Genomic DNA, 19,535 nt, shown 5'->3' on the forward strand with positions numbered 1-19,535 from the left:
CACAGCCTGGCTGACACAGGGCCTTCTGTGGAGTTGCTTTTCCTCAGCAGAATTGTCCTCCTCAGGGTCTTTTCTGTTTGGTCTTTGGGTGTATATTTTAATGTTTACATAAGGGACCTTTTGTCTTATCTACTTCTAGACTTCCTTGAACCTTCCAGCACAATATAATAGAAAAAGCACTGGCTCTCTTTTCTAGTCGTCCTATCTCTACCCATTTTTTGCTCTATAACACGGTTTCTTAGCTTCAGCACTATTGACATCTTGAAACAGAAAATTCTTTGTTGTGGGGGATGTCCTGTGCATTGTAGGATGTCTAGCAGCATCCCTGGTCTTAACCTACTAAATGCCAGTAGTACCCCCCTAACCAAAAACCCCTTGCCATCGAGTTGATTCCGACTAAAAGCAACCCTATAGGACAGAGTAGAACTGCTCCATAGGGTTTCCAAGGAGCGACTGGTGGATTTGAACTACTGACTCTTGGTTAGCAGCCGAGCTCTTAACCACTGCACCACTGGGACTCCAGTACTCCCCTAGTCGTGACAATAAAAAATGTCTCCAGAAATTGCCAAATGTTGCCTGGGAGGCAAAATCACCCTGGATTGAGAGCCAATGCCCTGTATGTTGAGCAAGTAATTTAATCTCCCAAGGACTTAGTTTCTTCATCTGTGTGATGTTGTTGATCCTGCCTACTGCAAGGATAAAATACATATACAAGTGTTTTGTACATTTTAAAGTACTGTGTGCAAATAAGAGGTTGGAGTAAGCCTGGCAGCAGAACTCAACCCTGGACTTGATTTCTGCTGGTATTTCAGTGCAGAGGATGGAGCTGGGAAAAGTCAGGGGGTGGTGACTGGTCACAGGCCTCATAACTTGCTTGTGGATGGCACTCTACAGAAATGTCTGTCTAAACAGGGAAAGAGGGTGGGTATATTTCAGGAGGTGATATGAGCAGCTGCAGTGGGGCAAATTTCACTTGGGAGGATGTATGACATTCTTCAGAATGGCTTTATCCTTTACTGAGTATTTAGCACTCTGACATATATCCCTCTTGGCCAACATTTCCTTTTCTAGTCCACTACTTCTTCGAGTATCCCTATCTCACTCTCCTATTTATTTCATGTTCAACATTTATTGAGTGCTTCGTATGTACAAGGCATGGTAGTTAGTGCTTTCACATAATTCTCTTTTATTCCTTTTATAATCCTGTAAACTCATTGCTGTAGAGTCGATTCCGACTCATAGCAACCCACTAGGACAGAGTAGAACTGCCCCTTAGTGTTTCCAAGGAGCGGCTGGTTGGATTCAAAGCGACGACCTCTTGGTTAGCGGCTGAGCTCTTCACCACCGTGCTACCAGGGCTCCTATAATCTTAAGAACCCCAAAAACCAAACCTGTTGCTGTCGAGTCGATTCCGACTCACAGCGACCCTAAAGGACAGAGTAGAACTGCCCCATAGAGTTTCCAAGGAGCATCTGGTGGATTTGAACTGCCGGCCTTTTGGTTAGCAGCTGTAGCTCTTAACCACTATGCCACCAGCGTTTCCTGTAACTCTATAAAAAAAAAACAAAACAAAACTCTATAGGTGGTATTAATTGTTGGACAAGCTATTTAACCTCTCTGTGCCTCAGTATCGTCATCTGTAAAAACAAGTATAATAGTACCTACACCATAGGATTGTTGCTAGGTAGGATTCAGTAATTTAATACATACAAAGCATGGGGCCAGGCACACAGAAAGAACCCCGTTAACTGTTAGCTACTTACTACTACAAGTATTATTACTACCTATAAAACAATTAACGCCACCTAAAATCCTATAGGAAACAGAGATTAACGTGTACAGGTTCATTGAGCTATTAAGAGGCGAAACTGGGATTTAAACATAGTGTCTGACTTTAGATCCATGGCAGTTTCCAACGTGCCAAATACCATTTCTCATTCGCTTGTTTTCTCTGTCTTTTTCCAGATAGGATTATTTCTGTGGTCCTAGCTTATAGCACAGGGGATATATTAAAATATATTTTATTAATTCAAAATGGGATGATAAAAAACAGCATAAAAGAATTTGGAATCAGTCTGGTGGACATCTCATTCAGTACTTTGGTCTCAATATTTACTTTTACATCTAATTTCTGTTGAAATGACTTTTTAGTTATGAACACTTGTTTTGGATGATAGTTTCTGAATTTGAAGGTATACTATTTCTTTTTTTTTAAATTTACATGCTTCGTGCAGTTTCTGCCTTTTTTTTTTTTTTTAACATTTTATTGTGCTTTAGGTGAAAGTTTACATAGCAAATTAATTTTCCAATCAATGATTCTTACACAAAGTGTTTTGTGACATTGGTTGCAATCCCTGCAATGTGTCAGGACTCTTCCCGTTTCCACCTTGGGTTCCCTATTTCCATTAGTCCAGTTTCCCTGTCCTTTCCTGTCTTCTCATCTTTGGTTTTGGGAAAACATTACCCTTTTGGTCTCACGTCCTTCACGGGTGTTATTGTTTATTTTATAGCCCTGTCTATTATTTGGCTGAAATGTAGCCTCCAGGAGTGTCTATAGTTCCAAGTTAGAAGGTCATTTTAGGGCAGTAGTCTTGGGGGTTCCTCCAGTCTCTTTCAGACCAGTAAGTCTTGTCTTTTTTTTTTGTTTTGTTTTGAAATTTGTTCCACATTTTTTACCCATTCTAAGTGGGACCTTCTATTGTGATCCTGGTCAGAGTGGTCCGTAGTCAGTAGTGGTAGCCAGGCGCCATCTTGTTCTTTTGTTCTCAAGGTAGAGGAGGCTGTGGTTCATGTGGGCCTTTTGTCCTTTGGACTAATTGTGAAGGCATACTGTTTCTGATTGGTCTGGTTATGGGCCTGTTATCTGCGTGTTGGAGTAGAGCTCAGAACCAGACTTACACCTGAGGCAGGGCAGGTGCTGCAAGGAAGAGGTAATGCAAGGAAGTTAAGCCCTTATCGGTGGTATCCAGAGAGTAAGGTGCAAATGAGTCTACAGTCAGCATGAGGGAAGACCCACTGGACTACAAGGGCGTCCTGACCAGCGAGTTAAGCGTGTCAGAGGACACTCCAGGAACAGGTTGTCACTGGAGGTTGAGGCAGGTCATGACCTCGATCAGTGTAAGCAAGGGGAGGGTTCTTGTTCTCAGGCTGGTCTTTATTATTCTTGGCAAGAGCAAACTAAAATATTTGAGAGACTAGGCAAATGGGCAGTTTGTCAAGAAAGAGAACAAGTCAGGCGCCCAGGATCTGATTTATGAGAGGCTTTGGTCTGAGGAATAAGGAGAAACTCAGATATGAGAATGGGGGCAACTGGGTCTGTCAGGGCCAGTCACAAAGCCACTGTGACATACTGCTGAGTCCCAGAGAGTTGGCCAAAGCATCTAAAAAACACTGCAGATTCTAAACCATGTATGTTTTCCACTCTTATGTTCTCTGTGCTCCAGTCCAACTTTGATATGTAGATAATTTACAGGTGATAATAGTATTTAATCTAATGCTTTATGTTCTTTAAGGTAAGAAGTAGATTTTTATGTTATTAATCATGTTTACCAAACTTTATAGTTGAGTGAAGTCTTCAAGCCTGGTGGTAAACCTCCAGCATGTTGTTACCTTAGAAATTTGTGTCAAGGCTGATTGAACCTAAATCTCTTAAATGTGTTCTTTTTTTTTTTTGTAGAAAGGGAAATATGAGGTTCCTAAGTGGCTCTCTCCCAGTAGTATTTTACTTCTCCAACAAATGCTGCAGGTAAAATTTATTACTTTTTTTTACATAATAGAAATCTATTATAGTTATTTGATCCAACTTTAAGATGTCTGTGATGCTACCGGAAACCCTGGTGGCATAGTGGTTAAGAGCTACGGCTGCTAACCAAAACGTCAGCAGTTCGAATCCCCCAGGCACTCCTTGGAAACTGAATGGGGCAGTTCTACTCTGTCTCATAGGTTGCCATGAGTCAGGATTGACTCAATGGCAATGGGTTTATGATGCTACTACACTTTAGAGGATAGCACCATTGTCTATGATCCTACTATGCCTTAGAGGATAGCACCATAATCTGTTAGCTTAAAAAATTCCATTAATCGTATCTACTTTGCAAATATCCTCTATTTAATCCTTTCTTAATTATACTGTAAACTCTACTTTTTTTTTTACACCCCTACCCTATGTCTTTTCTGACATGGTTTTTCTTATTTTTTTCTTGAGCTCTGTCTGTTTTCTATCAACCAACTATTGCTCTGTTCTCTTCCTTTTTCTCATTTCTACCTGTGCACATTAGAGGTATAGTAGATACTGAATAAATGCTTGAAAGAGCTGACAGTTGAGTGAGTCTTATGATCTAGTGCAGTGGTGCGCAAACTTTACTGTGTTTTGGGATCACCAGGTGGGCTTGTTAAAACAAATTGCTCCCCGCCCCCAGCCCCACCATGTCTAATTCAACAGGTTTGGGGTGAGAATTTGTATTTCTAATGAGCTCTAAAATGGTGCTTTTGCTCCTGGCCCTGGGGCCGCACTTTGAGAACCACTGATTACCGTAATGAACCTCTAAGGCTGAAAGAAGAGCTGAAGACCAGGTATCCACCCTACCAATCATCAAACCACCTAGCCTGTTCCGATCTGTAAAATGGGGTTTCTGAGCCTGGCTTCACTGCTAGGTAGTGTTACGAGGATAAAATGAGATTGATAGGAAGCATTTTGAAAATAGGAGTATCTTATTAGTGCAGTATTTTTTTTTTATTATTATATATTCAAAATATCTTCCAGTTTTTCCATTATTAAGCCACATCCACCTTTTATTCATAACTTACCTCAAGCTCACCCACCTTGATTAAGTAGGGCTAGGCCACCAAATCTTGATAATGAGATTGAAAACGCCTTACCCTTTGCAGTAGACTCCAAAAAACTTAATCTTTGATGATTAATTTGAAAATTACAAATGGAAAAGAAAGGTATGCTTTTCAACTTGTTCTGCGTGATTGTAAGCTCATTGGAGGGAGAGATTGCGTATTCAATCTGAATGCCCTGCATTGTGGCTGCTCGAATATTAAATTGGTGAATATTTCCTATGAATAGGTTTTCCAGCAAAAGACTATTACATCATAACAATAGATTGACTGAACCTCATGAATAATGTCCATACCAATGAAGTTCATGTTTGTTAAACATTTATCTTCTAAGCTTATGTTGGTTGCTATAGTTTTCTTGCCTCTATTTGCTTTTTAAAAGAATTTATTTCAAGGCCATTTTAAGGTCTTTGACAGCATTTTTGTGGTGATAAAAGTTTACATCTGTTCTGATGAATTTTGAGTTCTCAGGAGGAAAGGTGTTCTTATGTTCTTTATTTGAAGCATTTATCTCTGGCTACTTCTCAATGGCCACTAGGTGGACCCAAAGAAACGGATTTCTGTGAAAAATCTATTGAGCCATCCCTGGATCATGCAAGATTACAACTGTCCTGTTGAGTGGCAGAGCAAGAATCCTGTAAGTAAAATGAGATCTAGTAGAATTTTTTAACTTTGTGTGAGATTTATGTGAATTCAAGACCTACAGTGATGTGGTCGAAACGTAAAAGAAAATGCGTTTCGTAGACTTATCTCATCAGATTGGTGTTTGGGAGACTTGAAACCTTACTATATATTTGCATGCTAATCTCTAGGACAGTGGTTCTTAACCCTGGCTGCAAATGAGAATCACTTGGGATATTAGAGAAAAAAAAAAAGAAGTGGCGGGGAGGTCCCCAGAATAATTAATGTGTGTTTTTAAAAGCTCCCAGGTGTTTCTTATTGCTGTGAGGGTTGTGAACACTGTTCTGGGGGTCTTGGGATCATTTAAAAGTAACAGCAATAAACCCATTATATATTATCAAGTAAAATATTTTTGTGAAAAATAAATATAAATTTGGTGAGAAGAAAAGCATTGTTTTGCACCCTTGGAAATCTCTTTAATATTTGGCTTAATAGAGGACATCTGGGTACTCATTTGCTTCTGTATTGAGTTTGTTTGGATATGTTGTTTTGGTTGAAGTTTATGAAGAGTTTGCAGCCTCACCTAGATAATTTAGTTAGAAAAGGGTGACGTATTTTAATAGTTTCTTCAGATAACTGGGGATATTCTCTGATAATCCACGAAAACTTGACAGATGCAAGTTTCTTAATATTAGTTGCACGTGGAATCTGAAACCATTATCAGTGAACATTTTGTACTCTGTCATTAAAATCCGTTGGTCGGCCTTGTATTTTGAATGCATCTTTTTCTCATGCCTGATTCTGTAACATTATGCATTGATTGTCTGGAAAATTGGTTCTTGAGTTATATAAATCTTCCAAAGATTGTCACATTTCATTATATATTATCTAAAATTTACATTCCTTGATATTACTACTGATCTCAGAAAAGGCTTTAAATATTGGAAAACTCTCAAGCTTGTGTGGCAGATGGAAGTTTTCCAAAATTCTAATTTTTCCCTGAAAGCCCAAATTATATCATTGGTGACAAATATCAGCAGTTGTTTTCCTTGTAGTGACAAGTTTACTGTTCTTTTTTGAGAAAATGTCAGCCAGATATCCAGTTCCAAATAACCATAGTTTGTCAGTGTTCTTTCAAGTAAAAATGTTGTATTTTGGAAAAACAAAAATGGCTAATTCCATCTCATAGCTCAGTCATACAAGTGTTTTCCCTCCAGAAAGCCATCATATTTCTATATACAGCAAGAGTACGTCATGCGTACTTTCCATTTTGACATACAGAATATTAAAAAGATGTGTACTCAAGGCTGAGATGTGATAAAATTAATACTTTTTATTGCTTCATCAAGGGTATTCTTAATTGAAACTGACCTTTTTTTTTTTTTTTTTTTTAACTGTGAGTGCATGGCAAAGTGGCAAAGAATGCAATCTTAGCCACAGTTTGGTGCCCCTGCATTGATTTGTACTAAGGCGCCAACAGTTTTATGCCTTATTGCTTTTGATTCATCAGTGCAAATGTCAACACTGTGAAACATAGCATCTTAGTATTATGATAAAAATAGTTTTGCCCTTAGCACCTTGAGATCTTCTGTAATAGTAAAGAACGTGAAAAACACAAAGTGCTATATAAGTTTAAGCAATTATTTTAATAATTATTCCTACATTAATGTTTCAAAAAAGAATTTTTAATTCTGAATTTGATAAAAATGTGAATGTTATCAAAGGATATGTATAATTTGTATATCAGTTAACTATTGCTGCATGAAAAACCACCCCCAGATTTTGTGGCTTAAAACAATAATAATTTTATTTACTTACAATTTTGTGTACCAGTAGTTTGGACTAGACTAGTTCGACTATTCTTGTGCCAGCCTTGCCTGGGGTCACTCATGTGTCTGTAGTCATCTGGTGACTTGACTGGGGCTGAATGGCCTAAGCTTTACTCAAAAGTTTGGCTGTTTGTGCTGGTTGTTGGCTGGGCCACATGTCTCTTGACATGGCAGGTGGATTCCAAAAGAAGCAAGAGGGCAAGCCCTAATGTGCAAGCATTTTTAAATTTAATTAATTATTTTGGTGAAGATATACACAGCAAAAGATACACTATTTCAACAAATTCTATGTGTACAATTCAGTGACATTATTTATATTCGTCAAGTTGTGTAACTGTTCTCGCTATCCTTTTCCAAAGTATTACACTACCACTAGCATAAACTCATTGCCCCCTAAGCTTCTCATCTGACTTTTCCAGATGTTGTCAGTTTGATCCCACATAAATAAATCTGTGAAAGAGCACATGCTCAAGGCAGACATACTTTACTAATTAAGCTAACCTATTTGATTCAAAGCAGACTTCAGGGGAAAGTTTTGGTTTGAGGTTTAAGGTTTAAAGATTTTCTCAGGACAATAGTTTCAGGTCTTCATCCAACCTCAATAGCTCCAGGAGGTCTGGATTCCACTGAGAATTTGAAATTCCGTTCCAGTTTACCCTCCTTTAGATCAGGATTCTTCTACAGGATCATAGCTCAAAACATTCATTAATGGTAGCCAGGCACCATCCAGTTCTTCTGGTCTCATGGCACAGGAGACAGAGTGCAAGCACTTTCCCAAGTCTTTGTTTCCCTCATCCTTGCTGATACCCCACTGACCAAAGTAAGTCATGTGGCAAAGCCCAGAGCCACTATGGAAGTTGTAACCTTCAAGGTCGGTACAATTATTATCCCCTGCAGGGTCGCTATGAGTTGGAATCAACTTGACAGCCTTTATGGATGGGGAAACCCAGGCATAAAGAGCTTAAGTAATACAGAGAGGTTACATAGTCATAGTGATTAAGTGGTAGAGTTAGGATTTGAAACCAGGCAGTCTGGGATTAGAGTCTGTTTTCTGAACAGTAGAGAATAGAGGAACCTGTCTGTGGTGGTAAAAAATGAGGAGGGAGACAGCAGACAGGCATTCCACTTCCGTTCTCCTTGATTCTGCAGTGGAATAGGGCATGTGTGTGGGTCAACAGAACAGAGGTATGTCTCACACATACCACGGTATAGACTTGGTACAGCTGTGAAGGTATTTGCTTTCTGGAATAATCACACCTGTAAACATACTGTTCCCAATGGCTAGCTGGTAGAGGGTCTTGGAAAAAAATAGACTGTGCTTGCTTCTAGCCCCTTCTCACTATTTTGCCCACTGTGTTAGCCATGCAACCTGAGCTAAAGCCTGTCCTGATGCTGCTATGGCTGTCATTGCCTATAATTTCTCTTATCCATAGTCCCTGTGGCCCTTATGACATCTTTAATATATATGGAGCAAATTCATTTAGAACTACAACTTGAGTCTAACAGCTATCACCACTGGTAGGCTAAGAGCAGCAGAGTGTGCTGGTATCTGAGCAGTGCAGCAGCAGGGCCAGGGTAGCTGTGATGTGCCCTTGTGAGGTGGAGAGAGTGGGTGGTACAAATGCCTGCATTCAGCCATTGGGGGTCATCATTTCTCCATGTGTGGGAGGGCTTCGCATGTCTTCTTAGCCATGGATACTAATTGGATAGAATGCACAGCTGTATGCAATAGAACAGACGCCAAAATGAAGTAAGTCTCTGATTTCAGTAACAAAAGTGTTTTTTTAATTGGGACACAGTATAAGGTAAAATATATAAAATTTTGAGTGTTCCGAAAAGGGTATGAAATTTTCTTTACATTTTAATATAATAACTTCTAATATATTGAGTACTTACCATAATGGAATAATACGCTATTATAGTTAGGCTCTCTGTATATTATCTATAATATAATATAGACAGAACCCTTAGAATAATACCTTTAGTTGTCAGGGTTTTTTTTTTTTTTTTATGTTTGTTATGTTTATTAACTCATTTAATTCTCGCACCACTCAAATAGATACTCTGATGAAAGTACTATTATTGTCCCTATTTTGCAGATGAAGGAACTGAGACACAGAGTGATTAAGTAACTTGACCAACTAGGAAGTGTAGAGCCAAGATCTGAACCAGACAGAAGGGCTCCAGAGGTGAATGGATCTTATAGGTCAACTAGTTCAAGTTCAGGGCCTGTATCCTACGTATCTAGAGCCATTGCGACAAGCATTGCTTGTCTGGTCTCTGTTGGAACCGCTACTTGGAGCAGAGTCATGGAGAGTGGTTTCGTGGTGTGGTTGGAAAAACCCTGGGCTAGGAATGAAAAATGCCAGTCTTGGGTAGATCGTTTTAACTTTTCTGAGTTTTCATTTTCTCAGCTCTAATATGGGAATTCTAACGACAATCTCTTATGTGTGTTTGGGTCACGTTTTGCCATTTATAGAGTGCTTTTACATCTTATGTCATTCATCTGCCTTTCCTGCTTCACAGAGCTGTTGCAAGGATCAAATGAGTTATGTACAGAAGAGCTATGAGGGATTATTTTTGCCTTTTGAAGTATTTGATTTTCTCCCTCAGTATTGTGTTTCATCAAGAGTGGACTATAAAAAATAATTCAGATTTACTTGGATATTTCAGGTGTAGGTGCTGTTCTGTAACTTTATGCATGGTCTCCTCCTACCATTTTCACACACAGGTCTTATACCCACGTGTTGTATTGAATAGAAGTTACAGTGAGTTCCATTTTCTGCCCTAGTGAATAGGAGATGTGGTAGGCACAGATAATCCAAAATAATTGGCTAGCTTTCGGTACGCATTTTTGTACTTAATTTAACTTGAACATGTGTGGCTGGTAATTCAGAGCACTTCAAACAACGTATCGAGCCTCTGTGGAAAACCAGCTTGAAATAAGCCATGTTTTTCAGACTTTGGTGTCTTGCCCACCCCATACTTACTTACATGCTGTGAGCGTAAACCCGTTGCCATTGAGTCGATTCTGATTTATAGTGACCCTAGAGGACAGTGTGGAACTGCCCCATAGGATTTCTTAGGCTCTAGTCTCTACAGGAGCAGACTGCCACATCTTTCTCCCACAGAGCAGCTGGTGGGTTTGTGCCGCCAACCTTTTGGGTAGCAGCCAAGTGCTTTAACCCTGTGCCACCAGGCCTTCTTGCTGATAGCATAGACCAAAAACCCATTGCCATTGAGTTGACTCTAACTCATGACAACCCCATAGGCAGAGCAGTACTGCCCCATAGGGCTTCTAAGGAGTGGCTAGTGGATTTAAACTGATGACCTTTGGTTAGCAGCTGAGCTCTTAACCACTGTGCTACCAGGGCTCTGCTGTCAGCACAGGACCCTGATATTCACTATCCTTTCTCTTTAGTCTTGTCTCTCATAATCCTTCCTACCGTTCTTCCCTTTTGTACACTTTTTTTTTTATTTCCTGTCTGTAGGGTTTCCTTTTGTATTAAATTTTATTTATTTTTTTGTTGTTGCGACCTACACACATCTTGTGGTAAAGGCACAGGGCAGGAGCCTATGGGAAAGAAAGAAGGATTTTTTTTTTTTGGCGGTGGGGGAACGGGTAGCTTAAGATCATGGAGGCAACCCTAGGAATCCTTCCCTTCTCACTTGAGCATGATGATGTCAAAAAGAAGGTATCCAACTGGGAGGAATGTACAGTTCTGGGAGCTGCCAAAGTCAACGTGACACAATGAAAATTCATTCTTAGCATTTTGGACATTTACAGTGCCACTAGTACAAACTTTTGAGATCTTCGTGTTCTCTGTAACCCATGAGGCTGGGCTTATACCAACCAGTCATGGAGGTCATTGTCTGTATTTTCATGGTGCAGCATGGCTTTCTTTGAGCCCCATGTTACAAGTATGGTGTCTAGAATAAGGGAAGGTCATGATATTGCACTGCTTTGTGCTGGGCAGGCCTCTCTTGGCACGTTAGGTTCTTAGTATCTCACCTTGAGGGTCATGACAACCTAAAATGTGTGATCTAAAGAAAGGGTGAGAACGGTGAGGAGAGTTAATCATAAAAGCGGTGGTTGAAGGAACAGGAAAAGAAAAAAACTTCAAGAGGAAAGATTGCTTATGATAGAGATACTTAAATTTCTAAAAGACTCTTAAAGAGGAAATAGACTTATTCTATGTGATCCCAGAGGGCAAAATTATGACCATTTTGTGAAGATCTACTGTGTACATGTTATACTAGGCATTCCATTTTACAGATGATGAAACTGAGGTTTGGAGAAGTATAGCAACAGGCTTAAGATCACATGGTTATTAAGTGATGTCACAATAAAAACCAAGGTCAAATTCCCAAGCCTGTTAGCTATCAGGTTATACCAACTTATAGTGGGTGGTGATCACAGGGAAACAAACCTCAGGCACAGGAGGAAGATGCTAACCATTCCAGCTGTTCTGAGTTCCCTAAATAAGAGGGCTTTAAGCAGAAGATGAAGTTTCGCTTATTGAGACCGCTGTGAAGAGAATTCTTTTACTGGAAAGACAGACTTCAAAATTACCTTCCCACTGATTTCTCTTCTGGTGTGATCTTCTGAACTCTTTTTTTTTTTCAGGTCCAGGCTGGACCTTTCCTGGGTGAGGTCCTATTATGCAGGGATCAAAATACCTGGATAATTTATACCCTTAAGCAAAACTGAAGCTTCTTTAGAAACTGTCCTTCTCATCTCTTCCTCCTCCTTTTTAAATTGCGCTTTGCTAGTACCTTGCGGCATGTTGTGTATATTGGGCAGCGTCTGTGGCACCATCATAAGGGCTCCTTGGGTTGTGCTGAAGCTGAACATACCCTGAGTACTGTAGGCCACAAATCTGAGCCACTCTTTTAGCAGTCTATTGTATAGCCACTGATTTCAGATGCATGGACACTGCTCTTTGATGAAAATGCCAATGCAGGTCTTAGACTAGGGAAGGAGTACATCATCCCTTGTCTACATAACTGAATTTTAACGGTTGATCAGATGAGGTAGAGACTGTGAAAGGCTGGGAAAGAGCTCGTCTTCTTGATATACTTATTGTTAATTTGCTTACATTTTAAAAATGTATGGTGAATGTTGATTCTTACCTAAGAGTTCAACAAACTCATGTTGTTTTCACATATTGGTGTTTGATTTGAAAAGTAATTGTGCTGGTTTTTAAACTTCAAAACAATGAATACATTTGTACATTTTTGTTAATCTTTTTTGTAGTTTATTCACCTTGATGAAGATTGTGTAACGGAACTTTCTGTACACCACAGAAACAACAGACAAACAATGGAGGATTTAATTTCACTGGTAAGAAATATGACATGAATTTGAAAGTAATATATTTTTGTTTCATTATTCTTTATTTCATCAGTACATTAAAAGAGTATAATATTTTCAGATCTATGATTATCATGGGTGTAAATATTACATTTATTTTTTATTTATGTATGATTTCCACTCAGCTCTTTTCTGTTTAGAAATAGATATCTGTTTCTAGCAAGAGTGCTGTGTAAATTCTGACTTTTGTATGTTGTTGTGGTTAGGAGCCATTGAGTCAGTTAGAACATGGAAATAGAACTGCCCCCATAGGGTTTCCAAGACTGTAATCTTTACGGGAGCAGATTGCTAGGTCTTTCTCCCTTGGAGCTGCTGGGTAGGTTTGAATCACCAGTCTTTTGGTTAGCAGCCAAGCTGCTTAACCACTGTGCCACCGAGGCTTCTTTCACCTCTTTTCTGATGTCTGCTGGGTATCCTTTTGAAAAATGAACACTCTACACTTAAGACATTGATTAAAGAGAATTGTAGTGGAAAAAGAATTAAGAAACAAAACAAGCTAGCCCACAGAGAATTGACAGAATCACAATTTTGACTACTTTAAAGCTCTTTGGAGCCCTGGTGTCACAGGGGTTAAAAGCGTTTGGCTGCTAAAAGTTAGCAGTTCAAACCCGCCAGCTGCTCTGTGGGAGAAAGATGTGGCAGTTTGCTTCCATAGAGATTACCACTGTGGAAACCCTATGGGTCGTTCTGTTCTTACAGTGTCGCTATGAGTCGGAATTGACTCGATGGCAGTGGATTTGGTTTGGTTAAAGCTCTTAAACATGCAACTGTGATTCTGCTGTAGAAGTGTGGTAAACACAAAGCAGGTTTGTCCTTAACCTAAAAGCAACCCTGTAGCGCCATATTAGCCTCAAGCTTATGAACCAAATACTTTGAAATCATTATCGTGGTATCTTGTGTGGGGTCATTTGAGCTCTTTCTGATGCTTACATCATACTTGTGGTTTCTCTGGAGATAGGGGCGTTCACAGTTGTCTCTGAGTGTCATCTAACATGGCTGATAGGGATCATACCCAGCCATGGTATGATCCTGGTTCAGTACTACGTTTTCCATTATCTATGATTTGTATTTATTTTTTTCTGTTTTCTAACTTCTAAGGCCTTAAACAACAACTTTTTTTTTTTTATTAAACATACTTTGCTAAACCATAATTCTTTTCAGTAAGGAGGAGATAAAAAGAAATCCTAATGAACAAAGGTGTTCTGGAATGTGTCTGGAAAGTGGAAGTATAATTTACTTTTTCATGGATAAAGCCTTTAAGGGAATGGCAATAATTGGGAATTGCTGCAAGATATGTCAGGGCCTTAGTCTTCATTTTAAAGTTTTCATTTAAACAACCTAAAAAGCCTTAAAAAAAATTGTATGACTTTTTCTTTCAGATTATTTTAATAGAAGACTGTATTTCAGATACGTAAAATTTATTCTTAAACTTTTATTAGAAATTTTCAAACACCCACAAAAGTAGAGAGAATAGTATAATGATAATGAACCGCCATGTACTCATCATTCAGCTTCAACAGTTAACAATTTGTCAGTTTTCACTATGCCGCGCTAGCCTTTCTAGCTGAGGTATTTCAAAGTAAATCCCAGACATCATGTCATTTTTACCTAAAAATAATTTGGTATGAGATACACAGACTTGAAAAATATGATTCTTGAAAGTAATATACTCAGTTTTCAGAACCATTGAAAAAAAAATTAGTCCTTAAAATGGTATCCTTTATGAAATGCAGAATCTCAGGCCCCACCTGAGACTTACTGAATCAAAATCTGCATTTTAATAAAATTCCCAAGTGATTTATATGTCATTCAAGCATTGGTCTACGTCAGTAGTTCTTAACAGGGGGTAGTTCTCCCTCCCCTCCCCCTGGGGACATTTGACAATATCTAGAGACGTTTTTGGTTGTCACAACTGAGGAGGAGGCTGTTACTGGCATCTATAGGGGTACCGCTAAACATTCTACAATGCACAGAATAGCCCCTCACAACAAAGAATTATTCAGACAAAAATGTCAGTAGCACTGTGGTTGAGAAACTTGGTCTAGGTAGTCTTAGAGAATTCACAGTAGTTTGAAAAGTTCCAAGAAACCAGGCTTGAGATGAGCTGGGGTCTGTTATATTTTTTCTGGTATTTTGGGAGGCCTGGCTTTACCTTGGGAGCCCTGTGGCACAGTGGTTAAGTGCTTGACTGCTAACCGAAGAGTTGGTGGTTTGAACCCCCCAGCTGCTTTGCAGGAGAAATAAGTGGCAGTCTGCTTCCATCAGGATTACGGCCTTGGAAATCTTGGTTTGGTTTTTCGTTTTGGCTTTACCTTTGGAGCTGGTCAGATTGTACACACAGAGAGACTAGTGTGATCCATGTTGGTATGGTACTGGTGATCCTTATGCTTGGGCAAAGAGAGAAAAGCAATATATACATATTTTTTTAATAATTTTTATTGGGCTTTAAGTGAAAGTTTACAAATCAAGTCAGTCTCACACACAAAAACCCATATACACCTTGCTACACACTCCCAATTACTCTCCCCCTAATGAGACAGCCCACTCTCTCTTTTCGTGTCCATTTCTCCAGCTTCTAACCCCTCCACCCTCTCATCTCCCCTCCAGGCAGGAGATGCCAACATAGTCTCAAGTGTCCACCAGACCCAAGAAGCTCACTCCTCACCAGCATCCCTCTCCAACCCATTGTCCAGTCCAATCCATGTCTGAAGAGTTGGCTTCGGGAATGATTCCTGTCCTGGGGCAACAGGAGGTGTGGAGGTCATGACCACTGGGGTCCTTCCAGTCTCAGTCAGACCATTAAGTCTGGTCTTATGAGGATTCGGGGTCTGCATCCCACAGCTTTCCAGGTCCCTCAGGGGTTCTCTGTTGTGTTCTCTGTCAGAGCAGTCATCAGTTGTAGCCGGGCACCATCTAGTTCTTCTGGCCTCAGGATGATGTAGTCTTTGGTTCACGTGCTCCTTTCTGTCTCTTGGGCTTGTAATCGCCTTGTGTCCTTGGTGTTCTTCATTCTCCTTTGATCCAGGTGGCTGAGACCAATTGATGCATCTTAGATGGCTGCTTGCTAGCGTTTAAGACCCCAGACGCCGCTCATCAAAGTGGGATGCAGAATGTTTTCTTAATAGATTTTATTATGCCAATTGACCTAGATGTCCCCTGAAAGGTCCCCAGACCCCTGCCCCTGCTACACTGGCCTTCGAAATATTCAGTTTATTCAGGAAACCTCTTTGTTTTTGGTTTCGTCCAATTGTGCTCACCTCCCCTGTATCGTGTGCTGTCTTTCCCTTCACCTAAAGTAGTTCTTATCTACCATCTAATTAGTGAATTCTCCCTCCCATCCTCCCTCCCTCCCTGCTCTTGTAACCACAAAAGAATGTCTTCTTCTCAGTTTAAACTGTTTCTCAAGTTCTTATAATAGTGGTCTTATACAATATTTGTCCTTTTGCAACTGACTAATTTCACTCAGCATAATGCCTTCCAGGTTCCTCCATGTTATGAAATGTTTCACAGATTCCTCACTGTTCTTTATCGATGCGTAGTATTCCATCGTGTGAACATACCATAATTTATCCATTCATCCGATAATGGGCACCTTGGTTGCTTCCATGTTTTTGCTATTGTAAACAGAGCTGCAATAAACATGGGTGTGCATATATCTCTTCGTGTAAAGGCTCTTATTTCTCTAGGATATATTCCAAGGAGTGGGATTGCTGGAACGTGTGGTAGCTCTATTTCTAGCTTTTTAAGGAAGCGCCAAATTGATTTCCAAAGTGGTTGTACCATTTTACATTCCCCCCAGCAGTGTATAACTGTTCCGATCTCTCCACAGCCTCTCTAACATTTATTATTTTGTGTTTTTTGGATTAATGCCAGCCTTGTTGGAGTGAGATGGAATCTCATTGTGGTTTTGATTTGCATTTGTCTAATGGCTAATGATTGTGAACATTTCCTCATGTATCTGTTAGCGACCTGAATGTCTTCTTCAGTGAAGTGTCTATTCATATCTTTTGCCCATTTTTTAATTGGGTTATTTGTCTTTTTGCAGTTGAGTTTTTGCAGTATCATGTAGATTTTAGAGATCAGGTGCTGATCAGAAATGTCATAGCTAAAACTTTTTCGCAGCCTGTAGGTAGTCTTTTTACTCTTTTGGTGAGGTCTTTGGATGAGCATAGGTGTTTTATTTTTAGGAGCTCCCAGTTATCTAGTTTTTCTTCTGCATTCATTATAATGTTTTGTGTACTGTTTATGCCATGTATTAGGGCTCCTAATGTTGTCCGTATTTTTTCTTCCATGATCTTTATCGTTTTAGATTTTATATTTAGGTCTTTGATCCATGCTGAGTTAGTTTTTGTGCACGAGTGAGGTATGGGTCTTGTTTCATTTTTTGGCAGATGGATATCCAGTTATGCCAGCACCATTTGTTAAAAAGACTGTCTTTTCCCCATTTAACTGTTTTGGGATCTTTGTCAAATATCAACTGCTTATATGTGGATGGATTTATGTCTGGATTCTCAGTTCTGTTCCATTGGTCCATGTATCTGTTGTTGTACCAGTACCAGGCTGTTTTGACTACTGTGGCGGTATAATAGGTTCTAAAATCAGGTAAAGAAAGGCCTCCCGCTTTGTTCTTCTTTTTTAGTAATGCCTTATTTATCCGGGGCCTCTTTCCCTTCCATATGAAGTTGGTGATTTGTTTCTCCATCTCATTAAAGAATGTCATTGGGATTTGGATCAGAATTGCATTAAATGTATAGATGGCTTTTGGTAGAATAGACATTTTTATAATGTTAAGTCTTCCTATCCACGAACAAGGTATGTTCTTCCACTTATGTAAGTCTCTTTCGGTTTCTTGCAGAAGTGTACTGTAGTTTTCTTTGTATAAGTCTTTTACATCTCTGGTAAGATTTATTCCTAAGCATTTTATTTTCTTGGGGGCTACTGTAAATGGCACTGATTTGGTGATTTCCTCTTGGATGTTCTTTTTGTTGGTGTAGAGGAATCCACCTGATTTTTGTATGTTTATCTTGTATCGCGATACTCTGCTGAACTCTTCTATTAGTTTCAGTAGTTTTCTGGAGGATTCCTTAGGGTTTTCTGTGTATAAGATCATGTCATCTGCAAATAGAGATACTTTGACTTCTTCCTTGCCAATCTGGATGCCTTTATTTCTTTATCTAGCCTAATTGCTCTCGCTAGGACTTCCAGCACAATGTTGAATAAGAGTGGTGATAAAGGGCATCCTTGTCTGGTTCCCAGTCTCAGTGGGAATGCTTTGAGACTCTCTCCATTTAGGGTGATGTTGGCTGTTGGCCTTGTATAAATGGCCTTTATTATGTTGAGGAATTTTCCTTCTATTCCTATTTTGCTGAGAGTTTTTATCACGAATGAGTGTTGAACTTTGTCAAATGCCTTTCTGCATGAATTGATAAAATCATGTGATTGTTGTCTTTTGTTTTATTTATGTGGTGGATTACATTAATTGTTTTTCTAATGTTGAACCATCCCTGCATACCTGGTATGAATCCCGCTTGGTCATGGTGAATTATTTTTTTGATAGGTTGTTGGATTCTATTGGCTAGAATTTTGTTGACTGATCCCTCTGGAGAAGGACATCACGCTTGGCAGAGTACAGGGTCAGCGGAAAAGAGGAAGACCTTCAACAAGGTGGATTGACACAGTGGCTGCAACAATGACCTCAAGCATAGCGATTGTGAGGATGGCGCAGGACCGGGCAGTGTTTTGTTCTGTTGTGCATAGGGTCGGTATGAGTTGGAACTGACTCCACAGCACCTAACAACAACAACAAGAATTTTGTTGAGGATTTTTACATCTACGTTCATGAGGGATATAGGTCTATAATTTTCTTTTCTTGTGGTGTCTTTACCTTGGTTTGGTATCAGGGATATGGTGGCTTCATAGAATGAGTTTGGTAGTATTCCGCCCTTTTCTATGCTCTGAAATACTTTTAGTAGTAGTGGTGTTAACTCTTCTCTGAAAGTTTGGTAGAACTCTGCAGTGAAGCCGTCAGGGCCAGGGCTTTTTTTGTTGGGAGCTTTTTGATTACCTTTTCAATCTCTTCTTTTGTTATGGGTCTATTTAGTTGTTCTACCTCTGTTTGTGTTAGTTTAGCTAGGTAGTGTTTTTCTGGGAATTCATCCATTTGTTCTGGGTTTTCAAATTTGAGTATAGCTTTCCATAGTAATCTGATATGATTCTTTTAATTTCAGTTGGGTCTGTTGTAATATCGCCCCTTTCATTTCTTATTTGGGTTATTTGCTTCCTTTCATGTTTTTCTTTTGTCAGTTTGGCCAATGGTTCATCAATTTTGTTGATTTTTTTCAAAAAACCGGCTTTTGGTCTTGTTAATTCTTTCAGTTGTTTTTCTGTTTTCTATTTCATTTAATTCAGCTCTAATTTTTATTACTTGTTTTCTTCTGGTGCCTGTAGGTTTCTTTTGTTGCTGTCTTCCTATTTGTTTAAGTTGTAGGGATAATTCTTTGATTTTGGCCCTTTCTTGTTTTTATTTATTGATATAAATTGGCCTCTGAGCACCGTTTCTGCTGTGTCCCAAAGGTTCTCATAGGAAGTGTTTTCATTCTCATTGGATTCTATGAATTTCTTTATTCTATCCTTAATGTCTTCTATAACCCAGTCTTTTTTGAGCAGGGTATTTTTCAGTTCCCAAGTGTTTGATTTCTTTTCCCGTTACTGATTTCCACTTTTATGGCCTTATGGCCAGAGAAGATGCTTTGTAATATTTCAGTGTTTTGGACTCTGTAAGGCTTGCTTTATGGCCTACTATGTGGTCTATTCTAGAGAATGTTCCGTGTGCGCTAGAAAAGAAAGTATAGTTGGTTGCTGTTGGGTGG

General features: G+C 39.4%; 1 protein-coding gene across 2 annotated transcripts in view; it reads left to right on the forward strand.

Annotated features, from left to right (window-relative positions):
- MELK (maternal embryonic leucine zipper kinase) overlaps positions 1 to 19,535 on the forward strand; it is a 101,537-nt gene that overhangs the window by 38,856 nt on the left and 43,146 nt on the right. For both annotated transcript variants that reach the window (XM_049896517.1, XM_049896518.1), the window contains 3 exons: positions 3,677 to 3,745; positions 5,381 to 5,479; positions 12,550 to 12,636. In XM_049896517.1, the coding sequence (XP_049752474.1) occupies positions 3,677 to 3,745; positions 5,381 to 5,479; positions 12,550 to 12,636 (255 nt within the window). The remainder of the gene's footprint in view (positions 1 to 3,676; positions 3,746 to 5,380; positions 5,480 to 12,549; positions 12,637 to 19,535) is intronic.

Source organism: Elephas maximus, chromosome 9, assembly GCF_024166365.1.
Source record: "Elephas maximus indicus isolate mEleMax1 chromosome 9, mEleMax1 primary haplotype, whole genome shotgun sequence".
Classification (NCBI taxonomy): Eukaryota; Metazoa; Chordata; class Mammalia; order Proboscidea; family Elephantidae; genus Elephas; species Elephas maximus.